Source organism: Artemia sp. Qi Xiang Cuo, chromosome 14 (genome assembly GCF_049724085.1).
Source record: "Artemia sp. Qi Xiang Cuo chromosome 14, ASM4972408v1, whole genome shotgun sequence".
NCBI lineage: Eukaryota > Metazoa > Arthropoda > Branchiopoda > Anostraca > Artemiidae > Artemia > Artemia sp. Qi Xiang Cuo.
In genome coordinates, this window is record NC_142807.1 from 49,727,215 (window position 1) to 49,748,037 (window position 20,823).

Consider the following 20,823-nt stretch of genomic DNA (forward strand, 5'->3'; position numbering starts at 1 on the left):
GTTAATCCTCGTCGTTTGTGTCAGTCCTTGTCAACAGTCATCAATTCTAGTCGTCAATTTTAAAGTTAAAAATAGTAATTGTAGTCAATCCTCGTCGTTCGTGTCGGTCCCTGTCAACATTAATCTATGCTAGTGATCAATTTAAAATTAAAAACAGTAATTGTCGTCAATCCTCGTTGTTCGTTTCAGTCCTTGTCAACAGTCATCAATTCTAGTCGTCGATTTAAAGTTAAAAAGAGTAATTGTAGTCAATCCTGGTCGTTCGTGTCGATCCTTGTCAACAGTTATGAATGCTAGTCGCCAATTTTAAAATTAAAAACAGTAATTGTCGTTAATCCTCGTCGTTAATATCAATTGTCATCAATCCTTAAAAGAAAGAAAGAAAAATCACCTTTTTATCAAAGCCTCTTTCCGGAAACTTGTCAATTGATCCTGATAAGATGGTAAGATTGTTTTGAAGTCCATTGCTCTCAGAATACCTTTCGATGACTCTTCGGCACATTTGATTTGTTTCAATTGCTATAACGGTTGCTCCAAGTTTAGCTGCAATGAGCGAGAGCCAACTACCTTCCCCAAAGCTCAAAACCGTTGCCCCGGGAAATAGATGGCGCTTGAGAGCATCTACGTTCTTCTTTTTTCTGGTTTTGTCATTAAAAAGTCCAAGATGAGGTCTACTATAGGCTAAGTGAAGAAAGCAATTACAGATGGGACGTGTTTCTTTGACAGCAGTTGGCGAACTAAAACAGAGAGAGAAATATCCATAATGTCAAAACAAACTAGAATACTAAGAGATAGTTGAGGTGAATGGCAAAAAAGACAATATATTCTCAATTTCATGGTAAACAGGCACCTTAGTAAGTGATACCATTTCAGCGTTATTTTAAAGTTAGGCGATCAAAAAGCTGACTTCTTTCCTGGAAGAGGAGGTCAGCCAATCCCATAAATCCCATAAGTGCCCAGTAAAAAGGCATTTTAGTATGTGATACCATTTCAGCCTCCTTTCAAAGGGAGGTAGTCAAAAAGCCGACATCTTTCTTGAAAGGGAAGGTGAGTCAATTCCATAAAAACCTTCAACTATTGATTAATTTTCAGAAAAATTCATCTTCCTTGTAATGATTACACGAGTTGATGAGACGTGTGAGGGAGGACCTGGCTTAATGAGAGTGAGTCTTTATCACATTACTAGAGGTAATAAATGGCCCAAAATTGCACCTAAGACCAAGTACCACATCTTAGAAAAGAGATAACGTTTAAAGGAAATTTCATGAGAAGCGAAGCGCTAGCCCGACATACAACAATTTGTTGCTAATGTTTACGTCCCATCTGCAAGATTTTGGTGTAGTATTGTTCATTCAATGTAGGGGTTTAATGTTTCAACGCACAACGGAAGTTTTGATATTATTCAACAGCTGAACTTCAACTTTACCATGTACCAAATTACATTTTTGAAATCTTCTATGAAAAGGATTTTCAAAACCCTGCAATTTAGATAAAAGCCGAACCTGATTCGATAGAACAAGATACAAATATCATTGTAGTAATTATTTTCAAATCTAATCATTCGCAGAAGCATAATTTTAATATTACTTTGGCTGTTTTTTTAGAGAATGATCTTACTTTAAAAAGGGAAGCTCTTCCCGTTAGATGACTGAAACCCTCTCAAAACAAGTTTCAGGAGGAGTAAGTTTATGTGGCTGCTGCAGGGTCTTTTGTTTGAAATTTGAATGGTGACGAGGATTGAGATTGAGAGGGACGCGGCTTGCATCTCAACCAAAACGTGGTTCCTCGCGATATTGTTAAGGAGACAACAAGCCTTAATTACTTAATTAGCGACTATTAGGTTTTGTGTGATTTAACGTATTAAAATAAAAATTGATGACAAAATAATTACGAATATTAAAAGTAATCTGTAAAAAAAAACAAAAAAAAAAACAGACACATAAAATACTAATTGAAACAAAATATCAATTTTTATGCATTGTGGCCCCCATGAATAAAGACGGATATAGCCGATTGAAGAATCCAGATTGGCTCACTTTGTTTTGAGAGGAGTGAAGGATGACCCCACTTTTTTTTTTACCAGGGTTCCCTGGACCCAGGAGTTTGCTGATATAAGTTTCAAGTCAATCAGAGACTACAAGGTTTATGGCCTATTGTTCTACCCTCAACGCCTTTTCCCTTTTTAATAAAAAAAAACTAAGGTCCTCTAATACTGGCTCCAGGAAGGGCCCTTGGAAGTTCGAACAATAAGAAAAAAATATATATATATATATATATATATATATATTTCTAGAATCTTTTTGACACATGTTTGAAGGATTTGAGTTTCAAGCAGTTGAGAAAAAAGCTTTTGGGCCTATTTCCAGCAAAACTAAAGTTCTTTTTTTAGTTTTTTGATTAGTTGGGATCCTTTTGACCATGAGACTTAGAAATATAATTTTTAAGAGCCTCTGAAATAAAATTACAATAAAAATGTAATAAAAATTACATCATTGCATTCAGCATTTCTAAGAACCCAATACCGGAAGTTTCAAGCGCTTATTTGGGAAACGCAAAAATTTTCTTCTTTTTAAGAAGTTAGCCAAGAATTCGTGAGTACGACTAGTCGTTGATTATCGAGAGAATATTCGTTTGAATGGAGACTGACAGTTCAGTTGGCCTTTCTAAGTGATAAAAGAGATCTTACTATATTGAAATGGAATAAAGATACATAATTTATACGATGCACTCCCCTTCCCTAAAAATACGAAAACTATTGCGGTGAAAGTCTTTTCCAGGGCTTTAAAACCTTTCCCCCTCGTCCTACCTAAAGAGACATATTTTAACGTAACTTTAAGGGATGGGTTTCATTTCCAAAAATAGGATTATACAAAAGCTAAATTTGGACAAAAAACGAGGTTGAAGGGAAGGACCCCCTCGCTCATATTTGAGAATACCCTGAATTAAACAGTTTGTAGTAATGAGCTGTACGTTAAGAGTGGACCTTGACAATAGAAACTTAAATTTTAAAATACTTTATGATAGTTTTAATATATGCATCTCCTGGATCTACTTTTTATACTAATTCTAAACATGAAAAAATCCTAAATTTTAAGTTTGTTCTGCAAAAAATATTAGCATAAGAAAAATAGAGTAATTTTAAGATGACTGAAAACGATAATTTATGATCCGTAACCAATAACTGACCGAGATATTAGTTTTTCTCCTCCGAAGACAGAAGATATAAATTTAATTATATTCAAAGGCCAACGAGGTTCTAGATTTCTGACAAAGATGACAGTGATTCATTAAATATTTCCAACCGTCTAGAAAATGATCGACGTAATTTTTTAACAAAAGATGGGTTAAAAGCCAACTCGTGAAAATCGTTCGCCCAGATTGTGTGGGTACACATTCTTAAATATTGCCCTTTTTCAAGACTTCTATTTCATTAATTCAAAACTAAGAATAATCCCTTAACACATCCTATTCTTAATTACCTCCCTGGTCACAAAGTAAATAAAACTAAACGTTATAAGCATAAATGCAGAATCGTATTGACTGAAATTGCATACTCTCAAGTAGTAGGTGGTTTTTGTTGAACTGCAAAAGCGCCACATGTTTTCGGAATGTTACAAAATTACCCATTTTATAAATGTTTGACTTTTCAATAGAGGGTAGACGCACCTCTCTATCCTCTCCTGTTGACACCCTTTCCACCCAATAATATTGTTGCAAAGATGATCTTGCTCACTGATTAACTTGTGGCTGATTAGAGGTAGGTAAAGGTAAAGGATGCGGCGCTAGACCCTTTAAAGTCCAAACCGGCGGTGCTGATCTCCGTTTCAAGGCCCTTTAGCCAGGAAGTTCAATGGGGGTTGCGGGCCAGCCATCCTGTGCTTTCATATACCCTTCCTGCTTACCTTCCCCATATTTCTCCAGGTACTCATTTAGAGCTGGGTCGGCTCTGGCTGATCTTACAGAATCACGCTACTGACCCCCGTCTCAAATCAAATAACTGACCACAGCAAGAATCGAACCTTCGCCCTTCTGACAAAGGATTCTAAATCCAGCAAGTCAACCAAGCGCTGTTTTATCCCACTTTCTAGTTCTATAGTGAAAGAAACGTTGAGATGGTTAGGACATGTTTTACGGATGAAGGATGGCAGATTGCCAAAGATTCTTCTCTTTGGCCATCCATCTGGGGCCAAACAAAAAGCAGGTCGTCCCCGAAAAGGGTTGAAAGAGACCACAAGGAAGAATTTCAAGGAAATTAGAACTTAAGGTGAGGGAGTAAAGAGTGGAGCTGTGAATAGATTTAGGCGGAGGAGGAGCATGCGAAGCTGTGTCCATCTCAGGTGGCTTGGTGCTGCAGTCAGACTGTAGTAGCTGTAATAGTGGTGGTTGTAGTAATAAGTAGTAACAAGAAATAAATTTCACTATACCTGACCTAGGTTGTAACTGGCTCGATTAACAGAGTGTAAGACTTTTGAATAAGTAAGTTGTTAAAAATAAAATTTCTTGTGATTATCAATTTTTATACACAGAACTACAGTTCATCTAAGGTCACATAAATTAATAATTAATTATGTCACTAGTGATGATGGTGAGACATAAGAATTGATCCACGTGGCTGTGCTCCCGACAGTAACACTAGACCTCATACACCCAGACTTGAACAATAGAATCCATATAACGATTTGTTTTGCCCTTTTTGAGTTTCCCCCAATTTTGCTGTTTACTAAAGAAACACACATGTCGATGACAGAATCAGCAGTCAATACCATCCCTACCATCAAATTAAAAATACAATAAGTGTAAATCATAACAAAAGATAAGATATCAACATCTAATTCCATGTCATCCATGAAGGCTGAAAATGGAGACTTGTAAAAGAAAAAGCGTCATCAAAATATATTGCATCACAGTGATTTGGCAGAGCACATCCCTACCTTTTGCGGGGGGAAAGAAACCTAGATAGACTAGAATCCTAAAGCCTCTATTTAAAAAAAAGAAGAAGAACTGGAACATGGACAATTATCACTAGTATGCTAATGGTGGAAATTTAATTTAATACGTATGTACACCAAATTTTATAATTTTTTTTTTAAAGGTTTATTAACTAATTCCTTAATACGCATTACAATGATTATTAAAATATGAATATTTTTGATAAGTGATGAGTAAAATATTAAAAATGTGAGCGTCAATGCTTTATTACTCATTAATTATTATAAACTCGGCCGTTTTACTCTTTTTCCCAATTTGATGATGATTGTGCAGAAGTAAAATAAAATAATTCGCTAGTTAACCGTAATCACAAAAATTAAAATGAATTTAATTTTCGATAGTTACAAATTTTAATTAGCTCTCACTTGGAACGAAAAAGATTAATTTTATTTAATATCATTAACTTTTTGCCGCACCTGGAACATGCTCCCGTTGATTTTGTATTAAAATCAACTTGGTGGAAGTGATGAAAGACTTGAGAGTCATGGCTAGTTGGAGTAAAGCCAAGACAGATAGTCTCAGTGAGAAGCGAAGCTGGCATAACCCTCAGAATTGTGTAAAAAATGATGTCACTTCCTATGTTGATAGATATTCAATCATCCATCCTAGGGCAGAACTAAGGTAGATAGGCATGGAGTAAGGGTAATTCAAATGAGCTTTGCTTACTGGGAAAGCCCGCTGGAATTGCAATGGGGATTACCGAAATTTTTAGGCTGACTAATGACGGACAATGTCCACTGGACTTGTATGCAAAACGGGGGACTGAAGTCACATGGACTCACCGGCTAACAAGCGACATAAGCCTAATAGGCCCGCCTACCACGAGTCTCAGGCGGGCGACCACGTTTTAGGTTCGACACACGACCGACAAGTCCTCTCGACTCGCAGGCGACCGGGGCTACGTTTATTTTTCATACTGTTTGAGTTTACGGCGCGGGTGAACGGTGGAAGTAACTACGTCTTGTAAAAGATAGAGCGCAATGCATAGAGACTGAATAAAGCAATAAAAGTTAGGTTATTTAAACTTCGGTGGAGTATGTCTGAATGGAATACACAACAAAGTCATTTAATTATAGGAAGTAAATATCCTCGTATCCAAGCTTTTACAGGATTGAATCTAAATAGTCTGGTTTTCGGTTTTATATTGTGACCTTTTTATGACGTTCATGATCAAGTGAAAAAGAAAATTGCCTTTCACAATTTTTTTCATAATCCGAGCTTATAAGTTTTAATCTAAATTATTTTGATTAGTCAAAATAATTTAGTCATATAGAAACATAGAGTTTACTTTTTTTAAATACTATGACTCAAAAGCTTTTCATCCTTTTTACTGACTTAAATTTTACATGCGATGACCAATCAGGTGGATTTTAACTTGTCTTTTCGTTACTGCCTTAAAAATTCACACCAGAGAACCAAAAAGCTTTTGAAAAGGAGTTGCTATTTAGCTTCCCTAACCTGACCTATGATTAAGGAACAGTGTGACTGGCTTACAAAACTATGTCACAGACGTAAACCAATAAAATTGCGGCACACTTTTCCTTCTTTATATCTTGAAGCAGGAACTGGTTAGGCTCATTAAAGTTATGAGTTGGTTTTCCATTTTTTTTTTGGGGGGGGGGGTGTCAATGTGAAAAAATAAAAAAGATCGAGATTTAAATGGAACAAACGCATACCAATAACACAAAACAAAAACAAAAATAAAAATCCTGTCTTAGATCATTATTATATGAGTTATTGCAAAAAAGGTGTGATCATAGCGGAAAAAGATATGGATACCGCAATAGCGGAAGTTACCTTTTGATAAGAAAAATCTTGAGTATATCTAAGTAAATAGGAGGAAGGAAATAAAGTGATAATCAGAATGTCGAGCTATAAAGTTATTGTTATTGGAGAATCTTCTGTTGGCAAAAATGAAATACTCTGGAAAATAAAAGCTGACAGAACAAACGGTAATTTCATTGTTTCTAATTTTCTGGTGGTATTCAATATTCTTGAAATTATTACGGTGAATATGCAGTTCATCGCATAATTTAGCTAAGATGAAAGTGAATACATAATTTTGTATCTTTTTTATGCTCTTTCATAATTAAGTAATCGTTCCTGGGGGAAATTACCTTTTGAGTCCTTAAAGGAGCTAAAAGCGCTCAAAACAGCCCATAGTGAACAAAAGTTTAAAAATGTGTGTTCTAAAAAAAACTAGCGAGAGAGAATGGTAATTATTATTTTCATTAGTCTTAATAGTAGTGTTATAATTAAAATAAATTTGCAAAAATTTTTAAAAAGCCTGAAATCCCTCAAAAATGACGTCAATTTTACTGCCATTTTGAGGGATTTTAGGCTCTTTTCAAGAATTCTTTTTAAAAATTAGGTTAGGTCAGGTTTGTTTTTAGTTCCTTTAAGGACTCAACATGTGATTTCCCCCAGACGCGATTATTAAATTATGAAAGAGCATAAAAAAGGCATTTAGGATAAGATATTTATTTTAAAAAATGACTATCACAAGCCCCGAAGGGCCGAATTCGCAGTTCGGGATCATATAATAAAAAACAAAAACATAGCAATAGCACAAAAACTAAAAAACTCGCTAAACAATGCCAAAAAACAACAATATCAGAAAGGCAAAGCCATTCATTAGTCTAAAAACCAAAAAGTGTCAAATGTAAGAAAGTTAAAAAGGCAAAAACTAAAACAAAACCCCAAAAAAATTGAGATAAAAATAGGGTTAAAAAGGTATAAAAGAGAGTATATAAACAAGGGAGAGGGAACGGAAGAACCAAACGGACACAAGCATGGGTATCACCAGAAAAACAAAAAAAGCATAAAAAAACTAGTGGTTTATTTGATCAGTAATGAAGGAGACACCGGTTTTTTTCATACATCGAGGTTAAACAACGGATGGGGGATAAGATAGGGACGGGTTCAGAAACAGTACGTGGCAGGCGGTGTCTGGATGGGGAGCGTCTTTTGGGGAAAATATTTTCCGTGGGAGGGTTTATTATTGCATTTGTTGCAAAACGGTGGCACAGCGTTCCTTTCCTGTTCCAAGAGTTTCCAGCTTGGCCTTTTTTAGAAGGAGTGAATATGGTACCAAAGTTTCTTTAAAAATTATTCTTAGGGCTCTTTTTTGAATAGATTCAATTTAATCTGATTCATCACGGGAGATGCCAGGATGCCAAACTGGACAAACATATTCAAGATGCGGGCGCACAAAGCAAGTATAGATCCTTAAAGAATGGGATGGGGGGGGCGTTAAATTTATTCAAGAGCTTAAGAAGAGACATGGACGCATTAGATCTATGGACAATATCTTTAACGTGGATATCCCACTTTAAAATAGAAGAATTTGTGAACCCCAAGTAATTTAAAGGAAGACAAAGAAATATCTGGGGGGATAGGGTCAAGGAAAGTGGGAGTGGATTTCAAGAAATTTATCGTCATTATATTTGATTTGGTGGACTTTACTTTCATATTTAGGTTCTTTGCTTCATCCTAAATGTGGGTTAGGATTTCGAGGGGGTCACTTTTAGTATTCCTGTGACATACTTCAAGGATCGACAAGTCATCCACGTATTTCCACCTTAGGGGAAACTCCTTACCAATATCGTTAATCATGACTAGAAATAAAAGTGGTCCCAATAAGGTTCCTTGAGGAATTCCACAATATATAGGGAGCGGGTTAGAGAAAATATTTGTGTATTTAACAACTTGAGATCTATTTGTCTATTTGAAAGAAACGATATAACAATATTTCCTAACAGATTATCAAGTTTAAAGTTAACCAGTAATGAACGAATTAGGGTGGTGTGGTCAACCAGGTCAAACGCTTTTTGGAAATCAACTAAGACAAGGTTCAGCCAGACATTTGGTTTATCAAGGTTACTTACGATGGTATGCATTAAGTGCACAAGGTAATGGGTGGTGGAAGTTTTCTTTAAGTTACCGAACTGCCGGGTGTCAATACGCGGACAAATTCTATCCTTAAGCCAGTCACAGAGGAAACCTTCGTACAGTTTGGAAAAAAACAGAAGTGAGTGTAATGGGGCGAAAGTCAGACTGGTGCATTTTTTTGGGATAGGTCTTATAAAACCTTGTTTCCAGCAACTTGGGAATTTACCAAATTTTCTAATGTGGTTGAAAAGACTTGATAAAAGCTCAGCAATTTTTCTGAAAAGATTTAATTAAGTCAACTGGAATGTTCAAGGGACAAGCACTTGATTTTCTAAGCTTTAGGATTTATTTATAACATCAGAGGTAGAAATAATGTTGAAGGAAGTATTGGGAGGAATAGTTGGACGAGGCGCGAGTGAAAGGGGGGGAGACTGGGACCGAGGGACGCAAGGTACAAGTTCAAATCGGGGGCAGGCTTAGGAGGGGGTTCAGTGAGATGAAAATCAACTTCGGAAGGACCTTTTCCGCATATTTCTTTAATTTTTCTGTATCATTGTTTGGGCATGTTAGAATATAGATCTTTGACTTTACTATTATAATAATTAGAAGCTCCTTTTCTTAATATTTTCTTTAGGAGCTTCCTTAGACTATTAGCCTCAGTAATACGACCTGCCTTGAAAAAATTGATTTTTTTTTCTTATAGGTTTTTTAATATACTCAAAAGCATAAGGCTTATCTGTATAAGACGTTTTAAATTTTTTCTCAGGGAAGTGGAATTCATATTAATCCTCAATAAATTTTGGAGGGACAAAGGCATGCAGTCAACGTCATTTGTTTGATACACAGTGGACCAATTTTCAGTAGTAATCCAGGAGCCAAAATTAAAAATCCTGAGTCAATAAGAGTTCTATAAGCCGTTTCAGTTATAGAAAACGACTGTTTAACTTTAGCCAGCGGAGATAGGAGATGCGGTGCTGTCAGCCTAAAGGTCATATATTAGATTTTGACAATTCCGAGATTATTGCCAAAAATGGTTCTCTGAGCTAATCGCAAAGAAATGATCAGTCATGTAGATCAGGAGGATCAAAGTCGGATTGAACATCCATTACCCTGCCAATGTTGGCAGTCTACGACATTATGATTATGACACCCCTATGAACTCTAATGAAATAGCATCTCGAATTAGATTACTCGAATATAGTAATCTATATGGATGTTAATTATTTAAAATTCTCATGTACTCTGACTTTCACATCAGTTTCTCAATTTTTTAAGGCCAGGTTGCAGAAGCTGGGGTGGTTTAATAGCTGGTTTTATCCAGGGGCACCAAGGCATTTCAGAAAAAGCATTTTTTTTGTATTTTCATTGAAAAAAATAAATAAAATAAGGTTCAACGAGACATTTATGAAACGTCTTTCAAACACTAGGTCATGAGAATACTACGTAGTCACATTTAAAATTTTGAAACTTTCTGAGGTCTTACTCACTCTTGACATTGAATGATTTAAACAAAATATATGTGTCAGAAAATGATTTAGTTTATGAAACAAACCACTTATTTTCTTTTTGAAAGATTCAATATTGCAAAGAAAACTAACTTTTTTTTCGAAAATAACGTTTGTAGCCTACTAAAGAATCCGAAATTGCAAACGGTAGATCTAATGTCCACCTCAGTGGCGGTTCTGGCCGTTCTTTTGCCCGGGTCAAAATTTCGACTAGCCCCCCCCCCCCGTCTCCCAAAAAATTTATTGGTCAAATTTTAACAAAATTCACAATTGACCAATTAACTATCTTTACTTGATTACTTCAATTATTATTATTTATTTTGATTATTATCATTTAATTTTCGTTATTGAATTATGTTTTATTTTATTTTATTTATTAATAATTGTCATTATTAGTTCCACCCTCATTTTATTTTAATAAAAATTAAATTTCAAAAATTACGGAAGGATTATAACCGTTAGATTATTTATTTATAACTTTTTCCCCTAAAATTTTTCCGCGTGGGCCAGTTCCCCCTCTGTCCTCCCCTAAAACCGCCTCTGGTCTACCTTTACTTTCAACATATAGAAGGCTGTAATACACACTGAGCTTTGAATTGGGACGAATGCAAAAAGACATCTAAGGGTTTCTCAGACTTGACAGATTGGTTTCTCAGATATGACAACCAAGCGGCCAGTAGTAAAATTTAGCGCATCTACTACAAAGTTGTACAGCACATAAATAATACATTTTGGGTTCGGACCACCGTAATATCAAAGCGTTATGGCACGAGGTGGCTGCTAAAGGATGGACAGTCCCCTCGAGCTAATTTCTTCGGCCTAAAGGTCTATTCAGGGCCGTACCCAGGATTTCTTTTGGTGGAGGGGGGGGGGGTGGTTGGTTACAAGAAAAAAATAGGGCGGGGGTACAAAAATAATTTAAAAAACGCATAAAAATTTTTTTTTTTTTATTTTTTTTTATTTTTTTAACGAATAGGAAAAAAATTTCGATGGGGGAAACCCCCCCCCCCTCGATAAGGCCTGGGGGAAATTTTCCGCTTCAAATTTTATAGCAGTATAGTAATTAAAAACCAAAGGCTCATTTAAAAAAGGTACCAAAGGTTAACCAAAATTAAAACATTTTTCCCTCCATTTTTCATTTACTTTTAACAAAATTATACACATTTAGAGTCAGCAGCCAAGGCCGTATTAAGGGAAGGGGCCAGGGGACTTGACACCCCCACCCAAACAAAAGTTCAATTTAACATTTGGCTTTTTGAAGAATAAGGTAGATTTAATTTTCAAACTAACGTGAAGGTGTTGAAATAAAAATCCGGGTTATTTTTCTTGAAGAAATATATCGTCTGTTAGATTTTCTTTTTTAAATACATCTTTTTCGATTCCATATTTATTATTCTGAAGTAGAGACTATAGGTCATTTTTTTAAAAGTAAGTTATTTTCTGTTACATTTTTCTTTTTCAAATTTATGAAAAATAAAAGAGAGTTCACAAATCTCATTTTTAGTATGCCATTTTAAGGTCATGGTAATAGGGTTTACTTAAAGTATATACTATATCAGAAGCCTCTCTAACAAAAACGTATCCGAGAGGTGGGGGGCGGGGGGTTACAGGGTCTGACAACCTTCCAAAATTTTTATCCAGCTCTTAAAAACGTAACAAAAATTATTTTTAATGTGCTTTTAAAGTTTTTTTTGTAACTCCCCCTCCGCTAAAAATCCTGGACGCGCCATTGCTCTTTAACTTTAAGGAGTCTTTTGGGAGAAAAAGAGGCCAATTCGACTCAAATGCTGTTTAAAAGTGACAATAAATTATAAATTGAAGCAAAGCTCAACTCTTTCCTTTAATATTTTGATACCAGAATCAAAAAATATTCTTGATTCGATTCGTCTTGTTTAGAAATGAATAGAAAAAGAAAAGAAGAAACAATTAATTTTCAATCCGTTATAAAACAATGAGACTGATTAAGAATTAACAATAACTAAGGTGATCGTTTTTATGTTATGGGTGCCTCAATATATAATGGGCCACAACGATATGGCCGCAACGGTCCATTGCCTCTACAGCCAAAACATTTATAATAATAATAATATAGCACCAATAGCCGCTGGGATATTGGTGCCCCATCAGCTCTGGTATTTTGAGATAGAACTTACCGATCTTTTTTTTCTTTTCCCTTCATACAAGAGCCTTTCTGGGCAGTTTCAAAGTGTCCACCGTCGCTTTCTCATATCTCGAGAAATCCAACCACCAGCATCAGACTGACTTGCGCAGGCAAGACTCATCCCTCAAAACAGAAGGGACAGTCCTCCAGCGCTCACCAGCCATCAGCAGCACTAGATCACCAGGATCAGTACTAGCACTAGAGCTCGTATTACTGCCACCTTGGATTACTCCTCAGGCATCTTGCTTTGCTCTATGCTCGGCACTTCAGATGTCTAGGGGAACTGACGCCCCCCCTCCACTCATATATGATTTCGGCAGCCACTACTGGCTTTAATTTATCCCATCTCGGCCGTGTATTCCATAAAACATCCCACTTCACCGTCAGACACGGGGCAGGAAGACCAGTGGCTGGATGGAGACTGAAATTAGCAGTAGTAGGCCCTTGTTTGTGCTTACCATCTTCAGGTGCACTACATGAAGGTTACCACCACTACACCCATAATCAATTCTAAGCCATTAGCATAATCAGAGTTGAGAAATGGGGGTGGTTGATTTGATTTATTTTTGTCAAAAAGCTTTTCCTCGTATTGAAGTTTAATGTTAGGAAAAGAAAAATCGAAAAAAAGCTTCCTCCCAAAATAGGGACAGAGTAGTTTCACTGATTATTACTCTGTTTAGTTGAGGCGGGGGGGGGGATATTAATATGTTATTTTTTCATAAGCCTTAATTTAAATTATACCTGAATTTACATTATAGATATATTACCTGAAGTCGCATCATGACAAATTGTACTGTCTAAAATAATGTAGATGACATGAATTATCTAATCTACTATACAACTATAAGATAAGATTACTGATTATCAAACTTAATAATAAAATCTTAAGAATAGATTAATAATTAAAGCATTGCTGATTAATAAATATCTAATGATATTTGAGCGGTATCCTTTTTCCCTGCACATGGCCTAATCCGAGGAGACAGTGTCAACTGCACCGCTTAAGGCCAATTCACAATGAAATTTTACTAAGACAGAGATTTAGCTAGCGCTAATTGGAGACTATCAGAGTTTTTCATTATATTTTTAAGTCAATCATAACGTTCTATGAAAAATCTGATGGGATCAAATCAGCATTGGCTATATTTCAGTATTAAAAAAATCTCAATGTGGATGAGCCTTTATACCAATTTCTTCCGTTCCATTTTTACTCAATTTATCATAGAAAAGATTTAAAATGTTTATTTTATTTTTTGAAATTTTTCTTTAATTTTCAAGTATTTAACTTACTTGTTATTTTACTTCAATAACTAAAAATTGAACGAGCCATGAAGTAGTAACATAAAACAAAATATCAACGCACAACTTAGGCATTAAAATTTTAGGTTGAAACTGAAACCAAATTGAAGTAGGCCGAATTTACATTTTGATACATTTTAGGTCCAGTTGATTACACTCCAAAAACATATGATGTAGATGGCACTCCAGTATGTCTCCACATTTACGATACTGTGGTAGATGAAAGAACATTTAAAATAAGTCCGTCCTACTTCCAAGGAATTAAAGCTGCTGTAGTGATGTATGACATAACAGACAAAAAGACATTCGACAATCTGACTTGTTGGTTTAAATCAATAAAGCAGGTATTTAAATGCTATTCAAGTAAACACCATTAGATGTCATGGCAACTCATTTAAGAGGGTTCCCATCCGAATAATAGCCGAATCATTTTTTTTATTATCATTATCGTTGTAGACGTTGTGATTAATTAAAGTATGATAAAGCTTATTTAATGAACTCTCTTTCCTTCAGTTATTTTATTTTATTTCTCCATTTTTATGAAGCAAATGCTTTACTTGTTAAATGTTTAAATGTTTAATAGTTTACTGTCATGAGGTTTGTTTCATAATTCCCCTTCTATAGGCCATGGAGCCTTTGCGGAGATTTGTAGATAGTAGTGTTATTATTTTATCGTTAATATGAAAAATAAATCTATCTGTCTATATATAATATATATTAAAATATATATTATATATATAATGACATCTATCTATATATAATAAAAAACTCGCGGCAATATATCTCAGAAACTTCAAAAGTCAAATAGTTTTAGACAAAAATGTCTCGTTTGACGTTCAATATAACACACCATTTGAAAATTTTGAAGTGCTTTTATACAGAAAACTCAGAATCTTAATTCACTATTATATTCTCTCTGGTTAAGATAGTCCCAAGCTATAGTCCAGATTTGCAATTTTCCCTACAGATTTTATAAGGATAGCCTTGCATTGTCCAATGTCATTTTGAAGACGAATCATTCCTGTGTGTGTATCTGCATAAAGGGGATCTCACCTAAGTACCCTTCAAAATACCCTCCCTCAACTGCTGAAAATCTCGTAATAGACACGCTAAAATTTGCAAAATGCAGAAATGGTGACTGGGGTGCAAAATTTTCACTTCCCATAGAAAAAACTTCCAACTCCCGTTAATCGGTATCTGTACTCATTTTAGCCCAGGTAAAACGGAAAAGATTAGTAGAATGAGTTTACAATAATACGTTAACCAGATAATAAGTTACAGTTTGTTACCACCAACCTATTGATTGCTTCAAAAATAAAATATCTTTGAAAAGACTGCTAGTATGAAAAGACATCAAAATGCAGATTTTTGTAAAAAGTAATTCTATTTTTAAATTTTGTTTTGTTTTTCGATTAAAAAAGCAACTAGAACTTAATTTCCGTTCAAATAAGCCCTCTCGCGACATTCTAGGACCATTGTCAATTTGATCAATACGATACGGCCACTGTCAATACGGTCAATATGAACACCCCTGGAAAAAACACATATTTAAAATCAGCGTAAAAATCCGATTCTTTTGATATATCTATTGGTAATCAATATTCCCTCAGGGCATACCTTACAACGCCTGCCCTCGGGCCCTGGGGGCTGTGTCAATCCCGGAGTTTTTGTTATGTGGTCTTTGAAGCATTTAAAAAAAATGGCTATCTCAACGTTCTTATCAGATGTGTTTTTGAGGAAAACTGGCGTGAGAGGGGGAGGGGGGGGGGGGCTAGGTGCCCTCTGATCTTTTTTGACTCTTAAAAAGTAAGCTAGAACTTTTAATTTTCAATTAAATTAACCTTCTATGGGGTCTGTACGAGTATCCCTTCAGTAAGAGCTTTATATGCCCACAGGGTATAACTTATACTGCCTGCCTACGTGGTTTGGGGGGTTGTGTCGATACTAGAGATTTTGTTGTATGAACGTGGATAGCTATTTTTAACGAAATAGCTATCTAAAACTTTTTATCAGATGCATTTGGGAAAATAGGTGTGAGAGGAGGGGGGGGGAGCTGGTTACCCTCCGATATCTTTTGACTCTTAAAAAGGGAACTAGAACTTTCAATTTCCAAACAAATGAGCCCTCTCTGAAGTTTATACGAACATTTCTTCCATAAAAACCATATATCCCCCCAGGACATAACTTACAACGCCTGCCCCGGGCATTTGGGGGTTGTGTCAACACCAAATTTTTCGTTATGTGATCATTGAACTATTTTTAACAAAATCGTTATCTCAAAATTTTTATCAGATACATTTATCGGATTATAATTTTTATAATTTTTTTATAATTTTTTATCGGATTTTCTTTTGCCCCCTCTATATTTTAAAAATAACTTTTTGCTTTTTTTCGTATAAAAAGAAAGGTCTTTTTTTAGGTACTTTCGTTTAAAAAAAATGGAAAAAACGACAAATCCCCCCCCCCCTAGGCTTTCAAATATGTATTTTGTCCTTTTCCTCTTTTCTAAATTACCGTGAATCGAGTGAAGCAAATACACAGGAGCGACTTTTCGGTCCAGCTCCTCCCCCCTCGGGAATCCCAGCAGTTTCATTATTCTCCTCATAATCTCCTATATTCTACTTAATCTACCCTTTTTATAAACTTTTAAAGCTGAGGAGACTCATTTCAAATTGGAACAACCCATTTGCTTAATATATTCAAAGCGATTTAATTTGTTTGTTTGATATTTTCGTTGACGACGGTAGGCTATTAAAAAAAATACCCAAGTTTGTCAATAATTACAAAAAATGGAAAAAAGTTCAAATTAAAAGTTAAAATTATAAGAAATTAATTAAATAACTTGATATAAAGTTAGAGGGGCCCAGAAGTGTATAGCCTCTTTTACATGCCATGGAGCCTTTATGGGAGTCAGTTTGCATTTTTATAGCATGTTCTTTTATATTCTTTTTTTGTTGGAATATATCTTATCTTGTATTATTAATAAATACATATTATTACCGTTTATGCTTCAAACCAAAAACAAAGAATCTTTCAAGCGGAGAATAAAAGATGGAGATATTTCCCATGCTAAAAGTAGTTTCTCTTGTTACTCAAGATGGGACAGTGGAGCTAATTTGAATGAATATTTCGGCCCTATGTCCAAGGGCCGTCCTCAGCAAGAGAAAAATATATAAAAGATGAAAGACTCACAGCAACATGGGACTAATAAACGAAAAATTAAAAAATTTTCAAAGCAGTCCTAGCATCCTTACTTCAGCGAAGTTCAACCAGAACTGATAAAAGTGAGTTAAAACAAGGCGATTCAATGAGATAAAAGAAAAATAATTTCAAAACACGTTCTTATTGCTAATCCAGCCTTTTTGGCAGCTAACCTCAAAGGTCATTTTTTGACCGGTTCTGTGTTAATGTCTATTAGTTTTTTAAAATATTTTGTAAGATCATTTTTAATTAAATTTGTACATAGAGCATTTAGCGTATGTTCCCCCAAGGGCTGTCCAAGGACGGCCCTTGGACATAGGGCCGAAATATTCATTCAAATTAGCTCCACTGTCTTGCAAAAAGATTTCCCTATTGTTCTTCGTGCTTTTGTTTGTTTGTTATGGAAAGGCAGTGTGGTCTTCGTCGCTGTTTTCATCATTAAAGTTCAGTGCCCTTTGGAGGAGGAGGGAAGTTAGGTACTTCAAAATACCTTCCCAGGAGATTACTAAGGCTCTGGATCCATTCCTGTGAGTTTTATATCCCTAACTCAAATACTTTCCGAGATCAACAAAAGCCACACAGCCAGAATTTTACTGCTGTTTTTAATGTGTCTTGTCTTTGTGAATAAACAATTGAGAAAAACACATACATACAATAGTAATAATCTATTTTTAACCCAAATAATTCAAAAGTTATAACACTTGTAGAGCAACGGAGAAAAAAAAACAACTAAATTACATTTCAATCAATAAAACAAACGAGCTACTCATATATTTTGCTATTGCAATATATTCCTTCGTTTTTAATAGCTGCTTCATTGATGAAGACTTACCATAAAGGCTTCACATAATCTAGTTACTGAAACTTTGGGGACAGGGCAGCACTGTATTTGCATATGTGGAGACTTGAAACTCCTTTCGTAGAATACTATCGATTTTCCCTCGCGTTCGAAGCATTTCAGTAACGCCTTCTGATATTTTTTGATTTCGTCCAGAGCTTCTGAGGGTAAGCTTCTTTCGGACTGAACATGGCCAATCGGTAGTATTAAACAGTGCTCAGGAACTAAAAAGCCTTTGGCTAATGCTAAATATACCTGCAAAGGAATGACATATTGTTATTAGATTGTCAAGTGGAATAAAATATTATTTTATTTTCTACTTATAGATGATTTACATATATATTTATCTCTAACTTATTTTTTATTTTTAGATCATTTTCTTATTGTTATTAGTCTATCAACTATGTATCACATTTGACAGACAAGTAACCAGGGATTACAATAAATATTACAAGGAACAGTAGAAACGCAAAAATTCCAAAATAAAATCTTAGAGAAAATTCTATCTCAGATTTACCAAAAATAAATTTGTTAGCCAAATTGATTTCAGAATTATTTGTTGAACATGAATAAGAAGTTTTCATACCAAATTTTAATATTTGACAGGTGGTAGAATTATAAATCATTTCATGTATTTCATTCATTTCATTTCATTTCGTCTCATGTTGCGCAATCTGTATGCGTAACATGTTTTGTTTTCATTTCTAGCCTTGACATCAAATTTTGGAGACAGTGGCCGCTCCAGTCAAAGTGCTAAATTCGGTCAAATCGAAAAAAAAAACTTGAAAGCTTAATTAGAATTAAACCAAGACACATTATCTCTGTGAGAGGCAAAGCAAGCATAACTTTTTCAGACTTGCATAAAATTTATGAATATAAATTATTTCTGATAGTCTATCATACTTAGGCATACCTCATCCTTGCTAAAAATCAATTAAATGTGCAAAGGTATTTTTTTTAATCCATGAAATATTAGCATTTCAACTTATCATACGGAAAAAGAAGCAAACAATTGTTAAAGAAAAACAACGGTTAATGATTTAATCGACTCATTACTACAAACCTGGTGATGAAGTACTAAACACAGTCTCTTTGTGGACAAAGTGGTCAATCTTATTCATTATACGCTCTTCAAAAAGGATTAAGTGGCTTCGGGCCGTCCTGGGCAAACAGACACGACACATCGAAAAAAGTTCTACTAATAGCCCACAGGCAGTGGATGACAAGGTGGCTTCAGCAACATAGAGGGTGGCAAGCTTCAGCAACATAGTGAAGCCAACTGCAGGGTGGCTTCCTTATGTCTTCTAGGTGAACAAAGACTGTACATTAACAATAGTTCTACTCGGTGGCTCGAAAGGTAGTTCAGATATTAATTTTAATAAGATTAATCCTATCCTTTCCCCCTTTCCCAATAAGTATCTTTCTAAAATTTATCATAGAATTCGTTCTGGAACAAATGGACTAAATTTCCTTGCATTCTCATATAAGCTTTCTAATTCAAGTGGTTCAATTCCCCTGTCCCCTCTTTGCAGGCATTGTAATATGAATAATGAGACAATTGACCATTGCCTATTTGAATGTAATATGCTGACGTCTGCACAACATACCTTGCTTTCTAAACTGTTAAAATACTTCAAACACCACAAAATCCCACTATCAGCCAAGAGCCTAGCCAACTATACCTGCACACAGAGTATAGAAATCGACATCTATCATCTTATATTTGAACTCCTAGAGTCGAAAGATCTGCTGAAAGATATCTGAATATATCTAATAAATATGAAGCAATCAAGCCAGTAGCTCTGTAGCCCACAGAGTGAAGCAAAAGGAAAAGGGCTAAATAGTTTTACTGAAAAGCCCGCCTGCTGTTAAATAGAAGAAGAAGATCCTCTACCAATATATGGAAATGTTCGTCCCTCCTACCAATCCTAAAGAAAAATAAACCAAAAGATAACCCTGAGTCTTATAGGCCCATAATGATTACACCTGTGATGGGGAAAATAATGGAGAAAATGATTTATCACAGACTCCTCTGGTTTGTTGAGAAAAATAACATGATCCCACACACTCAAACTGGATTCAGGAAATACCACTCCTCAACAGATGCTTTCATTTTGCTAACAAATGCAATAAATGAATCTTTCTCAAAAAATAATATCCTAGTGGCAGCTTTCCTTGATTTTGAAGGAGCATATGACAATGTGAACCACCAAATCCTTTTAAATAAACTTGCAAACCTTGGAGTACCTCCCAAGCTAGTATCCTTTATTAAATCCTTCATAGAAGTGCGAAGTTTCATTGTTTGTGTTGGTTCAGCCTCTTCACCCCAAAAGACAATATCCAAAGGCCTACCTCAGGGAGCAGTCCTCAGTTGCCTCCTATTTGCCCTATATCTCTGGGACATGAACCTACCCCACACGAATCTACAATATGCTGATGATCTGGTGCTATGGTCATCTGGCAACACCTTTCAGATAGCACAGTCAAATCTGCAAAAGTCACTTTTCCAGTTTGAAAAATTCTCTCAACATTCAGATTTACCCATTGCACCCACCAAGTCAAAAATAATCCAATTTCACAGGAAGCGAAACCATGTTAATGCAAAACTAACTCTAAATAAAACAACCATTCCAGAAGATAATAATATTAATTACTTAGGTCTCATGCTTGACCAAAAACTTAATTTCCACCTCCACATTTCAAACACAATAAAAAAATGTTATAGAAAAGCAAATAAACTAAAAAGACTTCTTTCCACACCCTGGGGTTGTAAGGAGAAAACCTTACTCCAGTTTTATAAATCACATATAAGACCCCATATTGACTATGGGCTCATTGTATATGGTGCATGTGCAAAGACCCAGATGCAAAAAATTGAAACAACACAAAATGATATAAGACGTCTCATATTTGGTCTTAGGAAACCCACAAGCACCAAG

At 35.2% G+C, this 20,823-nt stretch overlaps 2 protein-coding genes across 8 annotated transcripts in view; one reads left to right on the forward strand and one right to left on the reverse strand.

Annotated features, from left to right (window-relative positions):
* The window catches only part of LOC148944570 (uncharacterized), an 80,817-nt gene that overhangs the window by 45,196 nt on the left and 14,798 nt on the right, over positions 1 to 20,823 (reverse strand). For 2 of the 7 annotated variants that reach the window (XR_016142841.1, XR_016142840.1), the window contains exons 1-2: positions 17,879 to 18,929; positions 392 to 737 (exon numbers count right to left, since the gene is read on the reverse strand). Coding sequence is in view for 5 of the 7 variants with exons in the window: in XM_089100210.1 (XP_088956336.1) it covers positions 392 to 465 (74 nt within the window). In the remaining 2 variants the exon portion in view is untranslated. Of the gene's footprint in view, positions 1 to 391; positions 738 to 17,878; positions 18,932 to 20,823 lie in introns of those variants that run through there. The other 5 variants (XM_089100210.1, XM_089100212.1, XM_089100208.1 and 2 more) reach the window with 3 other exon arrangements.
* LOC148944571 (ras-related protein Rab-13-like) lies at positions 6,820 to 14,328 on the forward strand. Its single transcript, XM_089100495.1, has 2 exons — positions 6,820 to 6,941; positions 13,987 to 14,328. Exons 1-2 carry the CDS (start codon positions 6,854 to 6,856, stop codon positions 14,220 to 14,222), a joined length of 324 nt encoding a protein of 107 aa, XP_088956621.1. The 5' UTR covers positions 6,820 to 6,853; the 3' UTR covers positions 14,223 to 14,328.